Genomic DNA, 20073 nt, shown 5'->3' with positions numbered 1-20073 from the left:
CGCTCGTCACCCCGACGTGCACGTCGGCTCGGATGGCACCGCAGCGCCGCGACAGTCGTGTTTACAGATTTGCCAGTTGAGTTCCGTAACGTCACGTCAAAAAAGTGCAACACACGAATTTCTACAACGTTTACTATGTAAAGGTGCGTTCCCCGGTGATGGAAATGCGACGCGCCGATCATTCCCCGGTGCGGTGCGATCATCGGCGTGGCTTGACGTTATCCCCGACCGGTTATCGGATCGAAATATCGGCGCATTCATTAATATACGGCAGTGCCAATCGTTAGGATAGTCGCCATTTTGTCCGGAGAGGTAGCCCGGTCGCGGCGAACGTGCAGCGAAAATAGGCGCTGCCTGGACCCGCGAGGATTATCACGAGTTGCGTAGGTAGCGAGCCGTGTGATCGTTATTGTCGATCGTCTTCCAAATCCGCGGAAGATCGACGTATCCCGACGACGATTCATTCCCCCGCGACGATCCGGAGTTCCACCGAGCCTTCCCCCGTTGTGTGCGAGTTCTCGTTCACTCGCTTTCGTTCGCGGTCTACTGTGTAGGCCATTCGTTCTCTGCTATACAGTGGACGTACGTTTTTCATCGAAACTCGATCACCGCGTGTGATTTCTCGACAGAGACGTTGCGACGAATTCTTCTTAGACAACCGGCGCAGCGGCCGCTCCCCGTCATCGTCATCATCATCATCATCATTATTATCATCATCAGCATCATCAGCATCATCATCATCATCATCATCATCATCATCATCATCATCATCATCATCATCATCATCATCATCATCGTTGTCGTCGTCGTCGTCGTCGTCGTCGTCGTCGTCGTCGTCATCGTCGTCGTTGTCGTCGTCGTCGTCGTCGTCGTCGTCGTCGTTGTCGTCGTCGTCGTCGTCGTCGTCATCGTCATCTTCGTCTTCGTCTTCGTGATCGTCGTGATCGTCGTTGTCGTCGTCGGCAATGATCGCAGCTCGCAGTTGACAACTCGCGTTGCGCGTTCACGATGCGGCGGTAACTCGAGATTGTAATCTTAATCGCGATCGCACGATCCTGAGAATATACAACTACTCGTTCTGCAGCGACAGGAGAATTTTGTTTGTCCTGTTCGCTTCTTAATCGCGTGCCGCTGCGAGAAAAACACCCGCTTATAATTCACGTTGATGCACGAAGTCCTAGCGTGATCATGCTGTCATGCGATTCTGCGGATGCATTCGGATATTATAATACACTTGCCCGATTATTAAAACAAGAAATTGTTTACTGTCTGCGGTGAATATGACGACTTATTGGCCGACAGCATCCGCGACTTTCCATCTCTGAAAAATGATAATAATTATATTAGAATGTAATTCGTGAATATATTACCTTGCATGCTGTCATTTTTGTTATAATTTATTTGGAAAATACACACTTATGTAACTTTTGTTGCATAGCTATGAGAAATTCATAAATTCCTTTATTCTTGGATTGTAAACTAAATTGTCGTTGTTGATGGTGCATCTGCACTGGATAGGACTCTTATATATTTTTCAGCAAACTTTGAAGAGCAAGTTAAGATTGTACTTTCCTCTTTCTTTGTTTCAGATAATGTAGGTATAGTTTATTAAAACAAGGCCTTTAGGATACAATTATATTTAATGTCAGTATATAAGCTGGATGCTTGTTATTGGTGGTGTAATCATTGGACCAAGAGATATTGAAACATTTAAGGTGTAATAAAAAACGTGTAAAATGACGATTGCCACTAGAGGCCAGGGAGTTGGCATAGACCCTCCTGACAGCCAGCAAAATACACAGGTATATACAGTATATGTATAAATTATTAAATCATTTGGTAAAAATAGTTTGAAATATACTTGATTGCATTGAGTAAACTGTATAAAAAATTTGCCTTGTACAGATGCACAGTCCACCAGGTCCGCAGCAATTGGCTGATACAATGTCGGGACTTCAACTCACTGAGAATGTGGTACAAACAGAATGCAACAATGATGCTATCACTGCAACGGAGGATAGTAGTCAGTTTCATGGAGAACCTGATTTTCCTATTTCCAAACTTAATATGCTTCATGAAAAGATATCTAGTCCACGATGGGTTGTACCAGTTCTACCTGAACAAGAATTAGAGTGCCTGTTACAAGCCAGTATCGAACTTTGTAAAAAAGGTAACCTATTGTTTGTAAATTTCTTAGAGATAATTGTTTATTTGTTTATACGCATTATAAATTATTATATTTCTGCATAAGTGCAATTAAATATTTAGATTGTATAGCAGCATTTATTTGATTGCTATATATTAGGATTTTGTTTACTATAGATTGTTTGTTGTCAATTCGTATTTACTATTGCAGGAATTGATGTACAAAGCGAAGCGTGTCAACGCTTTTTTCGAGAAGGTCTCACAATCTCATTTACCAAAATATTAACAGATGATGCGGTAAACAGTTGGAAATTAAATATTCACAATTGCATTAATGCTAACTGTGCACGTTTGGTGGAACTATGTGTCCTAAAATTAGATGAAGATTGGTTTCCTCTACTTGATTTACTGGCGATGGTTTTTAATCCTAGTAATAAGTAAGTATATATTTTAAGTCTTATTGAATGCAAGATACAAATTTTTAATGTGATTATACTTTTAAAAATTTATGTTTCTAGATTTCACACATTTAATGCAGTAAGAGTTTCTGAAACTGTTCCTCCTGGTAGTGATATTCCTGATGAGGAACTTTACGCTCGCCCACCACCTGATTCGCGTAGTCCTCGTGGTTGGCTAGTAGATCTTATAAACAGGTATATTTTTTTATATACATATGTGTAAATGAGTGTTTTATATTTACAAATTGATATAATTGATATCTTTGTTGCAGATTCGGGAGTCTCAATGGATTTGAAATTTTGCTCTCTAGATTTCAGAGTGGACGTAATTTAACAGTGCCAGTTATATATGCTTTAATCAGACCTTTTGGCTTGTGTTATGAACTATTGACTGTTCACACAATAGTTAAATATTTAATGCCTATAGTTGTAAGTATTTTTTCTCAATTTATTATTAATCGTTTATTTATAAGAATTATAAACGCATTGTTGCACATAGGAAATGGTACCTCTTATTTTGAATAACTTAACCGATGATGAGTTAAAAAAGGAGGCAAAAAATGAATCAAAAAACGACGCAATATCAGCCATAATCAAAGCCGCTAAATGCTTGGTGTCACGAGTACCTCATCAGGAAGAGATGATAAAGAACTTAGAAATATTGAGACTGAAGATGATATTGAGACTCTTACAAATTTCTTCTTTTAATGGGAAAATGAATGCTTTAAACGAAGTTAATAAAGTAATATCTAGTGTTACTTATCACCAGCATCGTAATACAATAGTGGAGGAGGAAGAATGGCTTACAGCAGAACGTATGGCAGTAAGTTCAACCTTAAAATCGACATAATATTATATATATAATTTTATATCTTACTTTAATATAACAATATTTAAATCATATATAAAGAGAAAGAGTATTTTATTTATATCCTAAGTACATAAATATTATTGTGCCAATGAATTTTAACATTATATCATAAATTTTATAAAGATTATGTAAGAAGTATTTATTTATGATACAGAAATGGATTAAGGACAATGGAGTATTGGAAATTGTATTAAGAGATTCGTTGCATCAGCCACAATATGTAGAAAAACTGGAGAAGATTTTACGCTTTATTATAAAAGAACGTGCACTTACACTAGAAGACTTGGATGCTGTTTGGGCAGCTCAAGCTGGTAAACACGAGGCGATTGTGAAAAACGTTCATGATTTATTAGCCAAGTTAGCTTGGGATTTTAGTCCTGAACAACTTGACCATTTATTTGAGTGTTTTCAGGTATCTATTACAATAGTATATAATGATACTCTATTATAAAATTTAAATTGCATAAAATTTAACAAATGTGCAATTTTTTAGACAAGTTGGAGGACTGCCAATAAAAAACAGCGAGAAAAATTATTAGAATTGATTAGGAGACTTGCAGAGGATGATAAGGATGGCGTTATGGCGCACAAGGTGAGATGATTCTTAATCTTAAGTACGTGTTCATATAAATATATCTCGGAAATTTTGAAATGCTTTTGTATTGTTTTTATCATCAGGTGTTGACACTTTTTTGGACTTTGGCTCATTCTGATGAAGTCCCTACAGAAATTATGGATCAGGCGTTGAATGCTCATGTAAAGATTCTTGATTATTCATGTTCGCAAGAAAGAGACGCGCAAAAGACAATCTGGCTGGATAAATGTGTTGAAGAATTGAAAAATGGTGATAAGTGGGCTCTTCCTGCATTAAAGCAAATTCGCGAAATATGTTGCCTTTATGAACCAAATCCCAACTTAGGTCATAGTCAACGTAGTCATCATTTACACTACAGGTATGATTTATATATTATATCTATATATATGTTATATATGTATACATACAATACATGTAGACACACATTGCATTACTATTATTGATGATACTCTTTATTAATACTACATAGGCAAGAAGTAATAGAACGTTTGCAGAGTGAACATTCAGTAGTGATACTTGTAACAAATAGCTTAACAAATTATATGGATAAAGTGCGACAATTGGTAAAGGAAAATCCTGAAATTGATGCAAATACTTTTATGCCTGACGGTCGATACAATCATATTATGCAAGTGCAGGAAAGATTGAATTTCTTGCGTTTTCTTCTAAAGGTACATTTCAGATTCTGGAATAAAACACATAAAAATAAATTTCTGTTAAAAAATAATATATGGATTTTTCAGGATGGACAATTATGGTTATGCGCTGATCAAGCGGAGCAGATTTGGCAATGTTTAGCCGAGCAGGGTGTATTTGTTTCTGATCGCGAGGCGTGCTTTAAATGGTTCTCCAAGCTTATGGGAGATGAACCAGATCTAGATCCAGCAATAAACAAAGACTTTTTTCAAAATAATATACTGCAATTAGATCCGACATTACTTACAGAAAGTGGTATTAAATGTTATGAAAGATTTTTTAAAGCTGTTAATTCTAAAGAAGGAAAATTGAAATTGAAACGTAGAACATTTCTCATGGATGACGTGGATTTAATTGGGACTGATTATTTATGGAGAGTATGTAACATATATTTGAATTTATTTCTTTGATGTTATAATTTTTTAGGATTTTCACATTTTTCCATCTTATTTTATATGTATATATTTTTGTATAATGATAATCTTATTTATTTACAGGTAGTAACAAATAGCCCAGAGGAAATTGCAAATAGGGGCATAGAACTCTTAAAGGAAGTGAATACCAATTTAGGACCACGGCTACAATCATCTGTTTTGGCATTTCATGAAACGTATATAGCGGAATGTATGGACAGACTGAAAGCTCATTATGATACTGTGACTGTTTTGAGTAGAGTATATTTGGATGGAAAAGAGGAACGCGAAGAACAAATGACAAATAAAATTAAAATGGAAGCCATAAAAATGTGTCGCGTTATGAAAGTTTTGCAAGAATATATAAACGAGTGCGATACAGCTTTTCCAGGGGAACGGAAAATATTACCATTGCATAGGTAAAATTATAGTTACATAATAGTTAATAAAAAGAATTTTTTTTTTATAAATATATATACAGCGTAAGTACAATATCTATTCTGATTACAGAGCGGCTCGTGGCAAGCATCTCTCACTTGTTATTCGTTTTGCGAGTCCCGGTCGAAATGTTGATGACATAGATATCTTCACGCATAGTAATGACACATTAGCTTCATTGAGACGTCAAATACTACGTAGGATTAAAGCAAGCGGGACGAATGTGAAACTCGATTTATTTATTAATGGAGATTCGCTGGAACAGTCCGATGATAGGAAACTCCTTTCTCAGATTCCATTGAGAGATAAAATGGTGAATATTAATAGAAGACAAAGCTAAAAAAATTATATATATAAAGAATATGTGATTTATGAACATGTTTTTCGTTTAGTTGTTATCTGCCAAGCTCAGTCAAGTAAATAGCAATATGCCAAGCTCACCGGATAGTAGCTCTGACAGCTCTACTAGTTCCCCGCATCACCCGTACGACGGGCTGAATGTAGAGGCAGAGAATAGTTTGCCTGGTGTGGTAAGTTTAGTAATATAAAATTTAATTATATTGAATCCCGCATTTTATATTCTTGTAATCGTGCTATTTCATTTTTAGGTCATGTCGCAGAGATCGCAATACGCGACATTCTTCTTTCAATTGGCAGATCTTGGCTGTATGCTTCAACATTCACAATTGCGTGACGGTGCGCGAAATCTCCTGCAATTAGTGCCGCCGGATACCTTCACTGTAACAAGATTACAGTGGTTGTTTGGTCATTACAAAGACGACGAAGCTTTACAAAACCCCTCTCAGTATCATTGTAACGAGCAGAATACGACGGTAGATTCTCTATTTTTTACTGCAAGTCCTAGCCAAGTTTTATACAATTTAGAGGTGAGTGTGCATTAAATAAATTTTATCCTTTTATATTTGTACTGTTATTAACGCTACTTTTTTATTTTTAGGTATTGTATACTTTGTTAATGCCGGCTCTCGAACCTATGTCGGATAGAGCATTTGAATTTCAATATAATTTCATAAAAAGCGGCGAAGCGGGTGTCATCCTCGATATGCTAACCAAAAACAAGTTTTTACCAAATGCGGACGAAACCACAAAACGTTCTGCGTACCTAACGGTGCTGAGACTGTGCAAGCTTCTTCTGACAGTGATGGGTAACGTGATGGCTTGTGTGATGGACGAAGTTCAACAAACCGGGACTCCGGAGAATCACGATAATCACGTTAATAATCGCGGTCGAGTGGCAGTATTGAAACAGGCTCTTCAGAGTGTACCGAATCAAAGTACCGAATACATGTTGAGAAGCGTAGCAGCCAAACTGGCGCAGCATCTGTCCCATCGAATGCTGTCTGGTGGACCGGAAGCCGATCGATGTCGGCAACTCTTTGTGCAGGCTCTTTCGTGGGAATTACCGGATGTGGCTACTATACGTGCCATAATTAGATTAGCGTGGGCTGCATCCACGGGTAACTTGAATAATATCAACGCGTCGAACGAGGTCCTTCACTCGATGCACGAGATTAATCAGAAGGAACAGAGAAATCCTGATAACAACGATGTCCTTGTGTGTAAGGAAGCACTCGAAGTACTGACAATCGCTCTTGTGTTGAATCCATCGGCATTAGAAACATTGTCGCGTGACAAAATATGGCATACCTTCCTGATAGACCTAGTGTTACTTAGTACATCGAGGGCTATTAGAATTGCCGCTAGCGAACAATTTTTTCTTATCTCGACGTGGTGCAGCGGCGGACATCAAACGCTACTGGTTACCATAACTCTTCTTTTCGCCGTTTTAAATACTATCGTTATGGAGAACGCGAAACAGAGTCACGAATACTTTCAGCTTCTGTGCCGATTGTTGAACTTTGCGCATATGTCAGGTTGTCCTTTGACAACCGCAGAGACGCTATTAAATGTGGAAATTGCGTGGTTGAAGAAAGTTCGAGATAACATGAAGGAAACCGGAGAGACTCAGGTAGATGAAGCCTTACTCGAGGGTCACCTCGGTCTAACTAAAGAACTGTTGGCCTTCTTGCCACCTAGCCAAAAATACGAGATTGGTTCTGATGAAAAGCACGGCGTTAACTTAATCAAGGAATTGGTCGAGGACTTTGTGTTCCCTGCGTCTCGTCTGATGCTGCAGCTTCGCAGTACTGGCGAACTGAGCCCATCGCAAGCGTGTCCGGTTTGTAGCACTCCTCAATCGACTAGCGCCGCGTTCGACTTGCTCGTAGGTCTTTGCGTAGGTTGTGTACCCAACATGAAACTTCTAGTCACAATGCTCACCGACATGTTCTATTCCGAGAAGGACGAACCATTAGCAGAATGGGATTATCTACCACCTGTGGGACATAGACCACTTAAAGGCTTTGTAGGCTTGAAGAATGCAGGGGCAACCTGTTATATGAATTCAGTATTACAGCAATTATATATGGTGGAGAGCATTAGAGTCGGACTTTTAGCGGCAGAAGGTGCAGCAACTGATTTAAATGAGGATTTCTCAGGCGAGGAGAGGATCGAAGGGGAGCAGACAATCGAGACGAACGACAATGATACGAATGAAGAAAAGTGCGGTGCTGATGAATCTAGAAAGGAATATAACATTGGTATTTTAAAGCAAGTACAAGCAATATTTGGTCACTTGGCTTACAGCAAATTACAATATTATATACCTAGAGGATTATGGAAGCATTTCAAGTAAGAATAAGTACAATTTTATTTTTGAATGTTAAGTGTAAAGTTAGCATATACTTGCGTCTATTATAGTTTTATTAATATAAATTTTAGTATTTTATACATTATGCGTTAAATGATTAATGAGAGAATTTGATCTATATAGGCTTCAAGGAGAACCTGTAAATCTTAGAGAACAGCAGGACGCAGTAGAATTTTTCATGAGTCTAGTAGAGAGTTTAGATGAAGCATTGAAAGCTTTGGGACATGAGCAAATAATGGGCAAGATTCTTGGTGGCTCGTATAGCGACCAGAAAATCTGCAAAGGTTGCCCTCATAGGTACCTTTTTAGTTTTTACATTTTATTTTTTTCGGTAGACTGTAATACCGCATTACATTGTCTTCAGATATTCCAAAGAGGAACCATTCAGTGTGATAAGTGTGGACATACGTAATCACAGTAATTTATTGGATTCTCTTGAGCAATACGTAAAGGGTGAATTGCTAGAAGGTGCAGACGCCTATCATTGTGATAAGTGTAACAAAAAAGTATGATTCTGTGTAATAATACATTCTCACGAGACATATAAAAGATTCTTTTAAAGTATCAATGAAAATAATTTGCCTAAAAGAAAACATAATGGGATAATAGTTTGTCAGCAATGGAAATATTATACATATTATAAAGTACAAACGGATCTTTTGTATGTCTTAAAAACAAACTGAAGGCAAAGTTTAATTCAATTTTACAAATTTTACAAATTTTGCGTTTTATGTTTAGGTCGTAACAGTAAAAAGGTTATGCGTAAAAAAACTGCCACCCATTTTAGCGATTCAATTGAAAAGATTCGAGTATGATTTTGAGCGCGTATGCGCCATAAAATTCAATGATTATTTCGAATTTCCACGAGATCTGGATATGGAACCTTATACTGTCTCTGGTTTAGCCAAACTGGAAGGAGAGGTCATAGATTGTGATTATGAGGAATCTGTGAAAGGAACGTGCACGAAATATCAATTAACTGGAATTGTGGTTCACAGTGGTCAGGCTAGTGGTGGCCATTACTACTCTTATATCTTACACAGGTATTTTAAACATGCGAATACGTATATACATGTAACTGATGAATAAAAATTCTTTATATTCATTACTTTACATTAATTTTTGCAGATTAAATGACGGTACTGCTAAGTGGTATAAGTTCGATGACGGTGACGTGACGGAATGTAAAATGGAGGAGGAGGAAGAAATGAAATCTCAATGTTTCGGCGGTGATTATTTAGGGGAGGTGTTCGATCACATGCTCAAGCGGATGAGTTACCGCAAACAGAAACGATGGTGGAACGCGTACATGTTGTTTTATACGAGACTAGATGTAGAAGAGAATTCTCTAATGAAAAGTGTAAACGAATTGTCATTGTGTAAGTATATCGATACAATTTTGTAAGATCAATTTCTCAGCTAATATACCGTTTTATTATCGCGATCGTTTCTTTTCAGATACGAAATTAGGAGTTATGAAAATGCCACCGGCGATAGAATATAGCGTGCGGAAGCAGAATATAAAATTTATGCATCATCGAAATCAATTTAGTGCTGAATACTTTCAGTTTATCAAGAAATTGGTATTCTGTAATCCACTTAATATTAACAGACAAAATCTGAATGAGAAACTTGTAAGTACATGATGCATACTAAGATACACATTAAGATAATACTAATAATACATACATAATCGTCGTATTTTTATATTTTTAGAGTCCCGAAGCGGAAGAGCTTGCGATGCTGTCTATTCAATTAGCATCGAGATTTCTCTTTTACACAGGTTTTCATACCAAAAAGACATTACGCGGGACTGCGACAGATTGGTACGACATAATATGCCATCATCTGCGAAGCACTAAAGCAGTACGTTCTTGGTTTGCCAATGAAGTATTATTCAATCATCCACATAGGTAATTCAATAGATTTTTTTTAAATACATAATGTACGCACAGAGAGAAAGAGAGAGAAATATTTGGATTTTAATAATATTAATAATTTGTTATCCATATATAGATTCTGTGAGTATCTTTTGAGTTGTCCCAGTACGGAAGTACGCACTGCTTTTCTCAAGATTTTGGTATTCCTTGCACACGTTTCTCTGCAAGATGGTCCATGCGCTCCGCCTAGCCTAAATGCCCCGAGTGAGTACTAAAACAGAAGTAATAGAAATGATATACGTCATTTAATATGTTGTTTAATCATTTGGACATATTTTTTTGTTAGCTATACTCTTAGATCCAGTTGCAACGCTCAGCGATCATTTGCTACACGCGGTATTGTCGTTATTGCACCGCGAAATTTCAGATCACGGGCGTCATCTTCCTCATTATTTTTCCCTCTTTCACGCCTACGCTTCCCTCGGTCTCGCCGAAAAAGCGCAATTGCTTAAGGTAAGAAAGAGATAATTTATATATATATAATATATATAAATTATATATTTTTTTTATTATCATGTCTTGCGATATAAATGGATGTGTCTAATTTCAATCAATTTTTCTCGTTGCAGCTAAATGTCCCGGTTACGTTCATGTTGGTTGCCATCGACGAAGGTCCGGGCCCTACCATAAAATATCAGTATCCCGAATTGACTAAACTGCATCAAGTGGTAAGCATGTTGATACGATGCTGCGATGTGTCGTCGAAAGCGCACTCGAGTCACACGCAGACTCGTGCAGAACCTTTACCAAATCCATACGGAGATCCCGCATGTCAGTCGGAGTATCTTATGCCCATCCAACCGCAAGCAGCTGATATATTGTTTGTCCGTACTAGGTGAGAATTGATTAATTCATTATTTATAATAGGAAAAAATAAAAAATATGAAATTTTTATATAATTTTATGTACTTGCTCTTGGAAACACAGTTATATCAAAAAATTGATTGAGGACGCTAATGTGACTGAAGACACGGTTAAATTATTGCAATACTGTTGCTGGGAAAATCCACATTTGTCGCGAACGGTGCTTAGTGAACTATTATGGCAAATAGGTTTCGCGTATACCCACGAGTTGAGGCATCACACGGATCTATTGCTTACAATACTATTAATGGAGGATTCGTGGCAGACACATCGCGTACACAACGCACTCAAGGGTAAGTTCGTTCTTTCGTGTGAAACATTTAAATTAGTGCTGCGTAATACCGAGATTATCTTTTAGGAGTTCCCGATGAGCGAGAGGGTTTATTTGAAACGATCCAAAGAAGTAAAAACCATTATCAAAAGAGAGCTTACCAATGTATTAAATGCATGGTGCAGCTCTTTAGTAAATGTAGACCTGCTCATCAGCTTTTACATCATAGTCCGGAATTGAAGAGAAAATGGAGTCATGCCATAGATTGGCTTCACGATGAACTTGACAAAGTATATAGCGCAAAAGCTAAATAGTATTATAATTCATACACAATATTAATAAGATGGTTATAAATGTCAAATAAATTATTTTCACAGAGACCTTATGCGTCTACGGCGCCTTATACACATGCATACAATAACTGGTCTCCACCAGCACAATCCAATGATTCCGCAAATGGGTATGTTTTGGAACGTAGCAATAGTGCGAGGAAGACATTGGAGCGGGCATGCGAACTATGTCCGGACGAGGAACCAGAAGTTGAAGATACAAGCGAGGATTGTGCGGAAGAATCTGAGAAACGTGTGTTTACATATCAGACTTCCAATTCATATAAATCTAATATTTACGATGCAAAATATTCATTCCGAACCTCTAAGAGGCGTAACAACAGAGCCTTAGGATGGGCATCTATGGAGTAAGTTGTATACAATCATAATATATTTTTTATAAATATTTATATATAATTTCTTGTAATAATTACAAAATATTGCTTATTTAAATTTCTCTGTATGTTACAAAAGAGTGTTTAATATAGTGCAACTTATTATTTACCAATAAAAGTTTTAGATATTGAATTTTATCTAATAGCTATCATTTTTGTAAACAATATGGAATTTTTTTGTGGAATATGAAAGCAAATTCACAATTGCCTGTTCTTTTCTTGCAGTTATCCCGATTTTACCGTAATTCAACAAATGCAAGAAGAACAACAGCCTCAACCAGGACCTTCTCCAGTACATACACCCCACTTAGCACTTCAAATGCATAATCCGCAGAACTGTGAGTCGTCACAAAATACCAGTCAGGATCCATAATGAACGCTGAACACTGATGTTCTACCAAGTTGCTGCCTCAGTGAAATGAATTCAAAATACTTAGATATTACTGCGCCAGAAGTTTGGTGGCGAACAGTAGCAGCAGCGTATGTACAGATATAACAAGTGAGGGTTTGTCTTTTTTTAGTGATCTTTAACGAACTCGTGCTAATATCTTAGTTTCATTGTGGGTAGTTATTTTGATAATATGACGCGCTATAAATGTTCGAATCGCAAATGAGGAAACGAAAAGAGAAACGATTCCGACTGAGAACTGAATTAACGCATGCTAGTTGAGGCAATCAATTTTAGAAGAGATATATCTTTTCCCCTTAATCTTGACATTGTTGGTCATTCATCATTCTGTTTGTGTCCCCTGACAACTTTGGCTTCCAATTCTAGAAATGATAATTTGACAAAGGAAAAAAATATATATAAAGATACGTACGTTCTCTCTCTCTCTCTCTCTCTCTCTCTCTCTCTCTCTCTCTCTTTCTCTCTTTTTGAGAGAGATCGACAAAACTAATAGTAACAGCTAAGAATTCATTTCATTTGCCTCGATTAATGCATGTCGATTCAAGCTTAACGAATACCATAAGATTGTATAAATGTATAGCGAGTAGTGTTACGGAATCCCGTTCTCTGCCGATTAGAAAACAAGAATATAAACCATAATTTTCCGTATGCCTATGTAAATTTGTTACTAATAAAAAAGAAGAGTTGAAATAGAACTTTCTAATGATCGAAAGATACAATTACAAAAAAGAGAGAAACGAGCTAGTATATTCTTATCTTATTCAGAGAAAGCACAATTTTTGCGAAGCTATGCTCTAACATATATATGTATATATATGCATATATACATACATTCTTATGTATGTATTATGTGTATATAGTTATGTGCTATATGTGTATAACATAGCTTTTGCTATTTAATCTTTTAATAACAATAAAAGGATTCTTCTTGTACTTAATAATCTCGAGCATTCTGGAAGAAGGACAATTATCCGGCAGCCTGCCATGCTGCTAAAATTTCAACATATGCCAATGATGCCTCCTGTTGTGCTTTCTTTCAGTTCGACCGATTTGAAAGAGTTGTGCCTTCGACAGTTGTGCGACTCCATTGTACTTTTAGGTAGATATTTAAGAATCAAGTTGTTGCTTCAAATTTAATTGCTTATACTTCGCTTGTTGAGTTGACTATGAAAAAAAGGGAAAAGAAATTACAAGTTTGTCAAGAAACTTGCGTGAGATTCAATTAATTATTCATCGACGAGAGATATTTATACGACCGTTGAAACTTATTTCGGAACTTTCGAAAATGTGGTTGTTGCGGGTCACTCTAGTTTATCATGACGCACGCATAAACACGACATCGAGTTTTCTGCGATGGGGTAATCATTTAAAAATGAAAACATTGTTCTCATTCGGAACACAAATTTTTACGGAGGAAAGGAATTATAAAAAAATGATGCAAGTAATAAGATGTAGAGGATATAGAGCAAACAAATAAATAGTTTGTATCATTGTATGATACCTATATCGTTGATAAAACGATATGGTCTTTTTGCAAAAATTGTGAAAACGATCATATCGCATGTCATTTCGATAAAATTGTCCGATATATCACGTAACAGAGAAGTATTCTACAAAAAAGAATGAAAAATAGAGATGGAGAAAAAGAAATGACGAACGACTTTAAATTTATCAACTGGCCATTGCTCTGACTTATTGAATAAAGAAAGGAACGTGTGTGTTATATGTAGAATATTATATAAAAATAATCTTATAAAAAAAGGAAAAAAAAAGAGAAAATCACATGTAACATGGAATTAAGCGAGCAGTGTGTATAATAAGATTTCGTGCGAAAAACCAACGACTATGTCAAGACACCAGGAAATAATGACGTATTGATTATTATTGTTCGTATTTATCGAATAACCGAGTTAAACACAGTGTACCAAATTATATAATAGCTTCTATTTGTTAAAAATAATAATGGTACCTAATATTACTCAGACATGTACATATATAGACACAAACAATCGCTTTTTATATGTGATAAAAAAATTATTATATTCCTATTATATATACATTGAGATTTAGAGAAACGTATTGTAAATCCTGGTTTTTGTACACAGACTGTATGCTAAGTTCACTCTCTTTTGTTAACACACGAAATGTAGTCTATAATTATTTAATATTTAATTTTATCCCCACTAAATAATAAGCGCGTATAATATCATGTATAAAAAATACTTCTCCTTTTTTTTATTATTTGAAAGATATGGTTCACAAAAACTGGAAGTGTCATGATACTAGTGTCATTTATCTTATGCGTGGTAGAAATAAGGGAGACATAAGTGTCTGCGATAGCCGAGCGCGCATTGTACGTAATATAAGATCGTCGCCGGAATCATCGTTTTTGCCATCAGCGAAACAGCGCTCGGCATTGTAATTTAAAAAAAAAAGAAGGAGGAAGAGAGATACGCAAGGGACAGTAGAGATTGCGACGGAATGTCATTTTCCTGCGTACACATACATCATTTAAGATTAGTATAATTTCGCTGAATACAGATTTCGAGGATGCTACAGACGTGAAACGAACATCGCCTCCTTTATTTTCGCAAAAATAATGAAGCGTTTACATTGGAAATTAAACTCACCGGAATTATACCAATTCCTACAATGCTTGTATACGTAATAAAGTAAAGAGAGAAGAGAAACGAAAAGGAAAATTGTGCACCAGTTTTATATGCGTGATCCTATCTCGCATATATAAATTGACGAACCATGAAATTTACTATTAATTACATTACGTACATCGCGCGGCGCATTGCGATTTTACATTCGTTTCCGAGTACGAGGGTCGTCGGACAGAAGTTAAAAAGATCAAAGGCAAATGCGTGGATTGGGCCGTGCATTGGCGGAAATCATAAGAATAGTATTCATTGTTCTTGAGATCGTATGCTCGTAAAGCTAATTCTCGTAAACACATAATAGAGAAAAAAGAAAATATTTCATCAATATTTTCTTAGTTCTAGTTCTTAAAGGTAATTTTAATTGTATTTAGCGCGAATGAGACGCTCTAGTCAATAAAATTACGAATAAATAGAAGGAAAGATTTTAATAGTTTCATTCACATTTATTTGATCTGTGAGATATTTTTGAAGCATTCTGATAAGATTAATAAGAAAAATAAAATAAGATTTTAACATGAAAAGAAATTATAAACTCTGTCACTATTGTCATTAATTTTTCATTAACTGGACCGCGGACGTTTCTGCAGATTTTGATGCGTTCTCCGCATTTTCTCATTTGCCTTTGACGTGTGAGCGACTCGTCATCTGTAAACTACCTCGACTACTTATGAGCAGTCAATGTATATTTACGTTGTGCTTTGTTTTAGCAATCTCGCCTCGTGGAAGGAACACGCGAGCGCTGGTTCATCGAGTGCACTTTCTTTTTTTAATCTCATTCTATTGAAAAATATTTACATGTTAAAAAATCTATTCGAAGAATAGTTTAAACATTTCATAATTAATAAAATTTCATGGAATATTTTAAAGAAAGGAAAAAGAGATCATTTCCGGACATCAAACACTGTAGTACTTTGTGCACCAGCGTGATTGTTTGAATCATCAATATATCGCTTATGAATCTATTTAATTAGTTACCATCTATCATCATCAGGAACGCGAAAAAGAATTTATCGAATAGCGTTGGTCACGAGTTTGCGTTCAGGAGCTAAAGATTTGAAGTCATCGAAGTAATACTGATTTTAAGCTCTGACATAACATCGATCCTGACGCACGATCCTCGGGCCAGTCTGTATGTTTCGTAAACATAATTCTTACCAAAGTTAAATACGAGAAGCATATGTTTTCGCACTTTTATTCACACGCTGTACGTTTAACATTTACATAAACATCTTTTTATACGCTCATAGATTTTAGTGATGAATGTAGATTGTGTGGATGTTCTGTCGATGCTAGAAATACTTTAATTTATCTCTTTCGCTACGACGCATTTAACAAATGATAAATGTTTTATTTCAAGCTACTTTCGATCATATTTTTGAAAGCTTTGAGGACGGAAAGAAAATAAAATCAAGACTTATATCAAGAAAAGAAAAACTTTGATCAAGATAACGTAATATTCTCCAAATGAGAGGAGCTCTAAAAAGGGATGGCTGATTCAATCATACGTCTCTCGAATATATATAATTCTCGAATATATATAAAGGTATCTTTTTGTCCTAAAGTTTTTCCATTTAATGTCACTAATTTTGAAATATACAAATTCTTTGATTTTGAGACAATTGTGTTCTATCAATGTAGATTATAAACTTGTTCGTGCATGTATATGTAACAGGCTTGTCTCTAGTTTCGATGCTTTCTTCACACGATACCAAATACGCATGTGTGTTTTTGAAGAAAGAGAATGAATGAGTGAGTGAATGAAAGAGAGAAATATAAAGTAAAAGTGTAGAAACACATGTGCGACACGAATAAAAAAATTAAACTGAATAACTCATTGTTTGGGGTTCTCTTAGGGATTGAATCGCGTCATGGCGAAAGAGTTAAAATTTACAAGAATCGAGCGTACAGTTAATGTAAATGCCATTGCACTATTCACCATAACACCGATTAATCACGATGCGATAAAAAGCTAGGAAAACAATTTATTTATTGTACGCGATATACATTTGCGGATCGTCTGGTTTCTGTATTTAGCATTTGCTTTATTCCAGCGAGCCTTTGGAAATTGTCACTCCGCTCAATTTAATACTGCATGAAACCTGAATTAGACGCAAAATATAAAAGAGAAATGATAATGTGTATACAGAACGATTATTAAGATGCAGGAGTCTCATTGAAGAGACGCTATTAACAATTAATTTACGAACAATTTCGACGGCACGTTAATAATGCTAGATAAGATTTGAACACGAATAAGAAAAAGAGAGGCTATAGATTTGAAACCTCCTCTTATGGATATGACATTATAATATTGGAACTTGGTTAACAAATAAAGAGAGCATTTCTCTGCTTAGGCGAGATACAGGATGAGTGCACATAAATGTAAGGAACTAATGCAAGATTATTAACGTGCTTACTGTCCACACGACACACACACACACGAATGTTCCTGTGAATGTGTCGTATGGACGCATACGATTCATGGACGTATCGCTGATAATAATGTTATCTATACGTTTATGATCACGTATGTATTATTATGCAATCTCTGAAATAAAAACATTTTTTAGCCAAATATAAAAAATCAAGAGAGAGAATGGTATGATTGATATTCAAATAAAAAAAAACATCAGTGGTGAATGCAACAGGTTCTGTAAAGAGTTAAGAGAAGTGGACAGTAAATGTATTACAGATACATCGCGTTTGATGATGAGAAAAACATTGCTATCGAGACTTAAGAAAATGAAATTAATGTCAAATTAACGCAAATGTCGCAAAGTTGCTGGAGAATGTCCACTACATTTCTGGACATTTTTCAAACGTCTCTCTTGGACTTCTGCGTTGTTTAAGATATTAAAGTAGCAAAGTACGCTGACAGGCATCGCGAACATCAATTTTCGATTCGAAACTTCTCATCCGAGTTATTTATAACAGGAGAGGAGAATAAATCATAAAGAGATCGAAAAAATCTGAAAGAGAAAAATTTGTTAATTTTTGCGCATTTTCAGTTCTCCATTGCTGTATTTGTCGCAACAAATGCCGCGGACAAAAATATAGGGCATAAATAGTAATATATTTCGATAAAATTTCATGTTGTTAATGAGTTGTTAATAGAGAAACACAAAGAAAAATGAAAAAATTTTTTAAAGCGTTCCGCGACAGACTTTTGAAGATGAGTTGAAAATAATGTTGTAAATGCATATAAAAAGATTTTTATTCACATACTTTGTCAATCAGGAGATATTAGATCAAGCTGCTTTATTCTTATCGCGAATATATATATATATTAGTTTAAATTATTAACGTCACATATATATATATAATTTAATTTTAATAATTTTGATATTTTTGTACAAGTGCATCTTTTACGAAATAATCAAATACGTTCGCGCACATGCAAGTATTTTTGTTGGATTCTCTTCAGTAAAATTTATAAAATATATAATATAAATTATTTCGTCATAAATCGTCAGCTGTTTTGCGGTGTAAAAAGAAAATAATGGAACGAGCGTGTTATGCATACCAGATGAAGAAACTACGAGGCTCATATTCTTGTTTGTGATTCTGTCTTCGCGTACTTCCCGGATGCTTGATCAAGACTTGTCCTTGAAAATAATTAGACGACGATACACGAACAATACAAAAATTCAAAAGATGTCCGGAAAACCTCTGAAGGACGTATAAAAAATACGGGAATTTAAATCTATCTTAAAATATTAGGATTTAATAGATCCGACAATATATTAAGATCGCAGGAATTATCGGTCCTTTAGACGTGTTACCGAGGATGCCTTGTAGTTGGTGTTGTGCGATAGGCGAGAATAAAACGAGAGATGAATTCGTCTCGTTGAGATATGCGAGACCAGAAGCGAGCCCCAAGCATAATATATAAGAACAAAAGCGCTCGGGTCATCCTACGCGCTACATATCCGTTAAAATTGGCGCATTTATGCAGGCATTTTTTATTTAAATTCGTCTTATTGAGCTCGTATAAACAACTTGCCAACCGATCCTGCGACCCTTCTCACGCCGTCGACCCGTGCGATTATTTATGGTCCTTCGCAGACTCTCTCTCTTTCGATATACATATAAATGAATATATACATATAAATATAAGTATAATTATTAAGATTGTGTATATTCTTAATTAGATGCAAACGTACTGGCGTGCGCGCGTGGTCGCTGGGTGTGATTTCGAATAAAAAGAAAAATGCACACACATACACACGACATATATATATATAAACATCCACACACGTAAATACATAACATACACATGGGGGGTTGCGGGCGACGGTTTGCCAATTTTCGCGGGGAGCTTTCACTTACGAACGGGCGATACTCGCACGTGTATCCTGCGTGTTACGCAGTAAGGAGATCTCTGCCGCCTGCGGAATCTTTTGTGTATTATTTCTAGCAGAATGTAATAAAGTAAAGTTTAAACAGATATGCGATGGCTCCTTCCTCCTTTTTTTCTTTGTGAGTTTTCTCATTTCATAAATATATACTAACTATTGATACATAAGTATTAAAAAATAATATAGTATTTCATTCAAGTATTAATATATGTAGCATAAATGAGATTGCAAGAGTCTACTTCATATTATAAATTTCAGTGACAAATTGTAATTGGAAATAATCAAACACAATAAATGTTTATACTGGGGCATATATACGTAAATAACATATATATAATATCAGATAATTCATATTTGACAGATTGATTGATTTGAATTATATTAATTATAACCGATAATAATCTATTGAGAATAATGACATAGAAAAATGTACGAAATGTTTTTCAAATTACTTGTCAAAATACTACCGTAATTAAAAGCTTCTTAAACGTCAA

At 35.7% G+C, this 20073-nt stretch overlaps 1 protein-coding gene across 2 annotated transcripts; it reads left to right on the top strand.

Moving 5' to 3' along the window:
- Positions 1-22: 22 nt before the first annotated feature.
- Positions 23-19668, top strand: LOC126858711 (probable ubiquitin carboxyl-terminal hydrolase FAF-X). 2 transcript variants are annotated; one of them, XM_050609184.1, is made up of 30 exons: positions 23-143; positions 1590-1802; positions 1906-2170; positions 2357-2582; positions 2664-2798; positions 2876-3032; positions 3103-3426; positions 3629-3886; positions 3968-4066; positions 4153-4427; positions 4539-4740; positions 4813-5142; positions 5263-5597; positions 5689-5929; positions 6009-6146; positions 6225-6503; positions 6575-8328; positions 8471-8644; positions 8712-8853; positions 9086-9390; positions 9476-9726; positions 9806-9981; positions 10064-10260; positions 10364-10491; positions 10574-10740; positions 10857-11122; positions 11215-11444; positions 11510-11712; positions 11800-12119; positions 12372-19668. In XM_050609184.1, the coding sequence occupies exons 2-30, from the start codon at positions 1737-1739 to the stop codon at positions 12517-12519; spliced, it is 7791 nt and encodes a 2596-aa protein (XP_050465141.1). In that variant the 5' UTR covers positions 23-143; positions 1590-1736; the 3' UTR covers positions 12520-19668. The 2 variants fall into 2 exon arrangements, with proteins under 2 accessions (XP_050465141.1, XP_050465140.1); XM_050609183.1 differs by lacking the exon at positions 23-143 and adding an exon at positions 261-383.
- Positions 19669-20073: the final 405 nt, after the last annotated feature.

This window comes from Cataglyphis hispanica, chromosome 2 (genome assembly GCF_021464435.1).
Source record: "Cataglyphis hispanica isolate Lineage 1 chromosome 2, ULB_Chis1_1.0, whole genome shotgun sequence".
In the NCBI taxonomy this organism is placed as follows: Eukaryota; Metazoa; Arthropoda; class Insecta; order Hymenoptera; family Formicidae; genus Cataglyphis; species Cataglyphis hispanica.
This window is presented reverse-complemented; position numbering and strand designations above follow the sequence as displayed.